At 44.7% G+C, this 8092-nt stretch overlaps 1 protein-coding gene across 1 annotated transcript; it reads right to left on the reverse strand.

Moving 5' to 3' along the window:
• Positions 1-876: 876 nt before the first annotated feature.
• LOC140897462 (olfactory receptor 51G2-like) lies at positions 877-1812 on the reverse strand. Its single transcript, XM_073310218.1, has one exon. The coding sequence runs from the start codon at positions 1810-1812 to the stop codon at positions 877-879; it is 936 nt and encodes a 311-aa protein (XP_073166319.1).
• Between the last annotated feature and the right edge of the window lie 6280 nt (positions 1813-8092).

Here is an 8092-nt window from a genome sequence, read left to right on the forward strand (position 1 = left end):
CTCTGCGCTGTATAGAGTGGGCATGGCCATGGGGCTGTTTCAGGGGTTTGATTCACTGGCCTGTTTTCTCCCTGACTCAGCACAGTTTACAGCAGCCTGGGGGCTGGGATGACATCTTCCCGTTGGTAATGACTTCAAAGAGCACAGCCCACTTTGGCCAAGTCCCTGTGGATGGAAAAACCCCAGAATTCCCCCTTGGCGTCTGAGGTGGCCCTGCAGGAACCCTGCCCATCCCTCTACGGTCCTTACAATCACTTACTGTCAGCCTCGGACACTTAAAACAAGAGCCCCCTTTGTGGGGTTGCATTTCTTTAGTCTTCTCCAAAACACAACATCTCTTACCCTCCAGCCCCAGCCTTCTCCTGCACTCAGAATCACCCCCACGGTCCTGATTACTGCAGTCAGCATTGGTTCAGACCCTACTCCCCTTTTTCCCCTGAAGCCCTATCCTCTGACCTATATCTTCTCACTAAGCACAGCCTCTTGCTCCTCCAGTTTCCCCAAGGCTCTGCCTCTGAGCCAAGCCAGAGTCGGGCTACTTTCAGAGTTGGCCTGGGAGCAAAGGTTGCGGTGGGGAGCCCAAGACTCTCCACATTCCCTGACTTGTACATCCTGGGGGATAAAATGTAGAGGGTGTAGGGCACCTCACAGTGGCTCTGGCTCCCTGTGCAACTCTTAGCAAGGCGTGACTCTGGCTAAGGGGGCAGAGTCTCGGGTAAAGGGGAATAGGAGAGGTGTGGTCTTCAGAGAAGAGATGGGGCAGAGAAAAGGGCTTCATGGGCAGAGGATCCAAGATGGAATTCATGGCCATGCCCATCGCTCGTGTTTTTCCTCCCCCATGTCACCAGCACTGGAGCCAGGTGATGAACTGACCCTTCACTTGACAAATGCCCTGATTATCCTCTCACGCAGGTGTTTGCTTTTCACACTGTACACGATTGGGTTCATCAGGGGCGGGACCAGCAGGTAGATGTAGCCCAGGATAATCTGAAGCAAGTGAGTAGAGCTATTTCCAAATCTGTGTATCAAAGACAGGCCAATGTCGGATATGTAGAAGAGCACGACAGCACAGAGATGGGAGACACAGGTGTTCAGGGCCCTGAGGCACTCGCTGTGGGATGCGATACTCAGCACTGTTTTGAGGATCATCACATAAGAGAGGAAGATGAGGAACGAGTCCAACCCAACCGTGATGACTTTCACAAACAAGCCATAGATGCTGTTCACTGAGAAGTCTGAACAAGCCGCCTTCATGATGTCCTGGTGTAGGCAGTAGGAATGGGAGAGGACGTTGTCTCGACAGTATCGGAACTGTTTCAGGAGAATGGGGAGTGGGAGTATTAGGGCCACCGATCTCACCACAGCCAACAGGCCCATCTTGGATATTCTCGGTGGAGTTAAGATGGAGGTATATCTCAGTGGGTTACAAATTGCTATGAAGCGGTCAAAGGCCATCAACAAGAGGACAAAGGACTCAATTTTTGAAAGCGAGTGGATGAAGAACATCTGGGCAAAACAGGCCTCGAGGCTGATTCTCCTAGAGTTAAACAAGTATATGCCCAGTATCGTCGGTATGGTGGTTATGGATAAGGCAAGGTCTGTGACGGCCAACATGGAAAGGAAAATGTACATGGGCTCATGGAGGCTTGGATCTGTTTTTATAATGAACAGAATGACTGAATTTCCTATGATTGAAAGAATATACATGAAGCAGAAGGGGATTGAGATCCAGAGGTGGATGTCTTCCAGCCCACGTATCCCGGTGAGAAGGAACATTACAGAGTTGAATTTAGTGTCATTGACAGCTGACATAATGTATTGGGCTGTTCTGGGGACTTTTGAACTTTTCTTCCTGAAAAGAAATAGAACAGGAGACTAGGTGATAGTTAGCGAGACACCTTTCTGCTCTCAATGCAAGTCGAGAGATTCTCAGGACCTCAAGGGAAAATCAGCAAAAATGTTGTCTTGGATTTATGCCCCCAATAGGAAGGTAGGCACTGCCAGACTGGATCAGACCTACAGTCTGTCTAGCCAAGTCTCCAGTAGGCATTATGAGATGCTGCAAAGGAAGATGGAAAAAGCCCTGCAATAGCGAACTAAGAGATACTCTGATCCCAGGGTAAGTTTCTTCCTGACATCCACTAGTTAGACATATTTTGTCATGTAAATCAGGAAGGTGTAGAATACTTACATCTGTAGTATGCAAGGCCTCGGAGAAAATTTTGAAGGAGAAGATAGTTAAGAACATTGAAGTCAATGGTAAATGGGACAAAATACAACATGGTTTTACAAAAGGTAGATCGTGCCAAACCAACCTGATCTCCTTCTTTGAGAAAGTAACACACTTTTTTAGACAAAGGAAACGCAGTGGATCTAATTTACCTAGATTTCAGTGAGGCGTTTGATACCGTGCCACATAGGGAATTATTAGCTAAATTGGATAAGATGGGGATCAATAGGAAACTTGAAAGGTGGATAAGGAATTGGTTAAAGAGGAGACTACAATGGGTCCTACTGAAAGGTGAACTGTCAGGCTGGAGGGAGGTTACCAGTGGAGTTCCTCAAGGATGGGTTTGGGGACCAATCTTATTTAACCTTTTTATTACTGACCTTGGCACAAAAAGTGGGAGTGTGCTAATAAAGTTTGCGGATGATAGAAAGCTGGGAGGTATTGCCAATTTAGAGAAGGACAGGGATATCCTACAGGAGGATCTGGATGACCTTGTAAACTGGAGTAATAGTAATAGGATGAAATTGAATAGTGAGAAGTGTACGGTCATGCATTTAGGGATTAATAACAAGAATTTTCGTTGTAAGCCGGAGACGCATCAATTAGAAGAAACGGAGGATGAAAAGGACCTTGGAGTATTGGTTGATCATAGGAGGACTATGAGCCGCCAATGTGATATGGCCGTGAAAAAAGCTCATGCGGTCTTGGGATGCATCAGGACAGGTATTTCTAATAGGGAAAAGGAGGTTTTAGTATCGTTATACAAGGCAGTGGTGAGACCTCACCTGGAATACTGTGTGCAGTTCTGGTCTCCCATGTTTAAGAAGGATGAATTCAAACTGGAACAGGTACAGAGAAGGGCTCCTACGATGATCCGAGGAATGGAAAACTTGTCTTATGAAAGGAGACTCAAAGAGCTTGGCTTCTTTCGCCTAACTAAGAGAAGGTTGAAGGGAGATATGATTGCTCTCTATACATATATCAGAGGGATAAATACCGGAGAGGGAGAGGAATTATTTAAGCTCAGTACCAATGTGGACACAAGAACAAATGGATATAAACTGGTCACCAGGCAGTTTAGACAAAAATTAGATGAAGGTTTCTAACCATCAGAGGAGTAAAGTTTAGAATAGCCTTCCAAGGGAAGTAGTGGGGGCAAAAGATCTATCTGGCTTTAAGATTAAACTTGATACATTTATGGAGGAGATGGTATGATGGGATAACGTGGTTTTGGTAATTAAATATTCATGGTAAATAGACCCACTGGCCTGTGATGGGATATTAGATTGGGTGGGATCTGAGATACCCAGGAAAGAATTTCCTGTAGAATCTGGCTGGTGAATCTTGCCCATATCCTCAGGGTTTAGCTGACCGCCATGTTTGGGGTCGGGAAGGAATTTTCCTCCAGGTCAGATTGGAAGAGGCCCTGGAGGTTTTTCACCTTCCTCTGTAGCATGGGGCACGGGCCACTTTCTGGAGGATTCTCTGCTTCTTGAAGTCTTTAAACCACGATTTGATGACTTCAATAGCTCAGATATAGGTGAGAGGTTTTTTCTGTGGCCTGTGTTCTGCAGGAGGTTAGACTAGATCATCATAATGGTCCCTTCTGACTGAAATATCTATGAATCTAAGACATTTTTTTCAAAAATTCTCAGTACTGTTATAAATGTTAAATGTTCATAATGGGGAGGGGTAACGAGTGGTGTTCCCCAAGGGTCAGTCCTATGACCAATCCTATTCAACTTCTTCAGAAATGATCTGGAGAAAGGGGTAAACAGTGAGGTGGCAAAGTTTGCAGATGATACTGAACTGCTCAAGATAGTTAAGACCAAACCAGACTGTGAAGAACTTCAAAAAGATCTCACAAAAATAAGTGATTGGGCAACAAAACGGCAAATGAAATTTAAGGTGGATAAATGCAAAGTAATGCACATTGGAAAAAATATCCCCAAGTCCACGCAGTGTGCAGCGGCAGTCAAAAAAAAAAAAGCCAACGGGATGTTAGGAATCATTAGAAAAGGGATAGAGAATAAGATGAAGAAAATCTTATTGCCCTTATATAAATCCCGGGTGCACCCACATCTTGAATACTGTGCATAGATATGGTCTCCTCATCTCAAAAAAGATATACTGGCATTAGAAAAGGTTCAGAAAAGGGAACTAAAATGATTAGGGGTTTGGAATGGGTCCCATATGAGAAGATATTAAAGGGGCTAGGCCTGTTCAGCTTGGAAAAGAGGAGACTGTGGAGAAAGTGAAAAAGGAAACGTTATTTACTTGCTCCCATAACATAAGAACAAGGAGCCACTAAATGAAATTAATGGTCAGCAGGTTTAAAACAAAGAAAAGGAAGTTCTTCTTCACTCAGTCAACCTGTGGAACTCCTTGCCTGAGGAGCTTGTGAAGGCTGGGACTATAACACGGTTTAAAAGAGAACTGTATCCATTCATGGAGGATAACTCCATTAATGGCGATTAGCCAGGATGGGTAAGGAATGGTGTCCCTAGCCTCTGTTTGTCAGAGGGTGGAGATGGATGGCAGGAGAGAGATCACTTGATCGTTACCAGTTCGGTTCACTCCCTCTGGGGCACCTGGCATTGGCCACTGTTGGTAGACAGGATACTGGGCTGGATGGACCTTTGGTCTGACCTAGTAAGGCCATTCCTATGTTCTTATGTAATTGGATTTCCTGATTACCCATTTAAACATCCCATCCCTCTTTGAAGCCTTAGACGTTCTTGGCCACATTGATATCTTGTGGCTGCGAGTTCCATAGCCTACTTGAGCACTATGTGATTTTACAATTCTGACCTTCATACAGACACTCTTTCTGGCCACACACTTCTGAGTTGGCCCATTGTATCATGATGCCCATAAACACATGGCAAGTGCATGGCGAAGATGGTCATTTTATTTATCTGCCCTGCATTGAAGCTATTTATAAACGTGTTTCATTGCCTCACGGATATACATTTTATTTTCTCCACTCCTGAGACTTCAAATTATTCCACTCTCTCTTTCCAGCACATGGGATAAATTCTTAGTGCCAGGTTCTTAATTCAATAATCGTGACTTCTACTGGGTTGCTCCAGATTTCATGTGTAAATTCAGTCAGAACCGGGCTCTGTTAACTTTCCCTTACCATACGCTCTCAGAGATACACTCTGATCCCCAAGAATCCCCCCAAGGGAAGCTGAAGTGCTTTGCCTGGCCAATGTTAACTGAAGCCTGAGCATTCGATCTTCCTCACAGGACCTGCATCCTGTCCCCATGGTCGGGTCTATAGATACTTGGCAAGTTACAAGCTAACACACGCAGTTACTTCAGCTGGGTGGGAGAGGAATTGGTGTCACTAATGGGTGAATATGCAAACACTACATTTGCACTAATACCCATTCACACATTTGTAGTTTAGCACACACCTGTCAACCCATTCCTTCCCCTCTGATCTTCTTTCAGGGATGATTTCTCAGCTTACAGTGGGACTTAAAATGCACGGTTTGTCAACTGGATTTCTTCAGAATCTGAAAAGATCGCAGTGTCTCAGTCCTCATTCAATACCTTGTCAGCAAACAGAAGCCGAGTAGCTCCTCTGTCCCTGGGTTAATAGCTGACTGGTTCTCCTCAGGTTCTCTTCTGTCAGTCTGTAGCCCATATCCAGAGTGGTAACAAGCCTTGGAGTCAGGATAGAAAATATTTATTCCCTGAGCTCTGACTCACTCGTACATCGTAACCCCAGCACCGGTTATTCATCCACGATGAGTGTTTGCAGGAAGTGGATTTGAAAGTCAAATGCATGAGTATTCATGGAAATGGAACTTATTTCCCACATGAAAGTAGTCTATTGCTCTCTCTCTCTCACTTGCACTTTGACTGTCTCTATCCTGTATTCATAAACTATGTGTCATCTGGGAACAGCATTGTGACAGACATGGAGCTGAGCTGCCATAATGAATGTGTATGTTAAACCCAGTGCTTGGGATGGTTTCAGAGTAGCAGCCGTGTTAGTCTGTATTCACAAAAAGAAAAGGAGGACTTGTGGCACCTTAGAGACTAACCAATTTATTTGAGCATAAGCTATCGTGAGCTACAGCTCACTTCATCGGATGCATAAAAGTGGAAAATGCAGTGAGGATGTTTTTATATACACAGATCATGACAAAATGAGTGTTTATCACTTCTAAAGGTTTTCTCTCCCCCCACCCCACTCTCCTGCTGGTAATAGCTTATCTAAAGTGATCACTCTTCTTACAATGTGTGTGATAATCAAGGTGGGCCATTTCCAGCACAAATCCAGGGTTTTACAAGAACGTCTGAGGAAGGCGGGGGGAGTAGGAAAAAACAAGGGGAAATAGATTACCTTGCATAATGACTTAGCCATTCCCAGTCTCTATTCAAGCCTAAGTTAATTGTATCCAATTTGCAAATGAATTCCAATTCAGCAGTCTCTCGCTGGAGTCTGGATTTGAAGTTTTTCTGTTGTAATATCGCAACATTCATGTCTGTAATCGCGTGAGCAGAGAGATTGAAGTGTTCTCCGATTGGTTTATGAATGTTATAATTCTTGACATCTGATTTGTGTCCATTTATTCTTTTACGTAGAGACTGTCCAGTTTGCCCAATGTACATGGCAGAGGGGCATTGCTGGCACATGATGGCATATATCACATTGGTAGATGTGCAGGTGAATGAGCCTCTGATTGTGTGGCTGATGTTATTAGGCCCTATGAAGGTGTCCCCTGAATAGATATGTGGGATAGATTTTCTTTGTTAGGCTTGTCCTGTAGTAGGTGACTTCTGGGAACTCTTCTGGCTCTGTCAATCTGTTTCTTCACTTCAGCAGGTGGGTATTGTAATTGTAAGAATGCTTGATAGAGATCTTGTAGGTGTTTGTCTCTGTCTTAGGGGTTGGAGCAAATGCAGTTGTATCGTAGAGCTTGGCTGTAGACAATGGATCGTGTGGTGTGGTCAGGGTGAAAGCTGGAGGCATGTAGGTGGGAATAGCGGTCAGTAGGTTTCCGGTATAGGGTGGTGTTTATGTGACCATCGCTTATTAGCACTATAGTGTCCAGGAAGTGGATCTGTTGTGCGGACTGGACCAGGCTGAGGTTGATGGTGGGATGGAAATTGTTGAAATCATGGTGGAATTCCTCAAGAGCTTCTTTTCCATGGGTCCAGATGATGAAGATGTCATCAATATAGCGCAAGTAGAGTCGGGGTATTAGGGGACGAGAGCTGAGGAAGCATTGTTCTAAGTCAGCCATAAAAATGTTTGCATACTGTGGGGGTACCCGCATGGCCTAACAAAGAAAATAACAGAACGCCACTCGCCATCACCTTCAGCCCCCAACTAAAACCTCTCCAAGGCATAATCAAGGATCTACAAGTTATCCTGAAGGACGACCCATCACTCTCACAAATCTTGGGAGACAGGCCAGTCCTTGCCTACAGACAGCCCGCAAACTGAAGCAAATACTCACCAGCAACTATATACCACACAACAGAACCACTAACCCAGGAACCTATCCTTGCAACAAAGCCCGTTGCCAACTGTGCCCACATATCTATTCGGGGACACTGTTAGGATATAGATATTCAGGCCTGTGTGCAAAGGCCTGTACTTTAAGAATTTAGGTGTATTCTTATCACTTGGCTAGTTATAGAGGTATAAAAGAAAGAATCAAAATCACTGTCTGCCAGTGTAAGGGCCTTCTCTTACTGTGACAGTCTGAGGCCCTGTTCTTAGGCTAAGGCCTTTGGCTAAGCAGCAGAGGCAGCCATAAGCTGGGAAGCGACCGGTCACCTCCTCACATTCCAAACTAGTCACATTGAAATAAGGTGCTATTGGGCTGTTAGGATACA

Source organism: Lepidochelys kempii, chromosome 1, assembly GCF_965140265.1.
Source record: "Lepidochelys kempii isolate rLepKem1 chromosome 1, rLepKem1.hap2, whole genome shotgun sequence".
NCBI classification, from domain to species: domain Eukaryota; kingdom Metazoa; phylum Chordata; order Testudines; family Cheloniidae; genus Lepidochelys; species Lepidochelys kempii.

Excerpts from the sequence above, each read along its gene's own strand:
- LOC140897462 (XM_073310218.1), bottom strand. The coding sequence starts at position 1,812 with ATGTCAGCTGTCAATGACACTAAATTCAACTCTGTAATGTTCCTTCTC.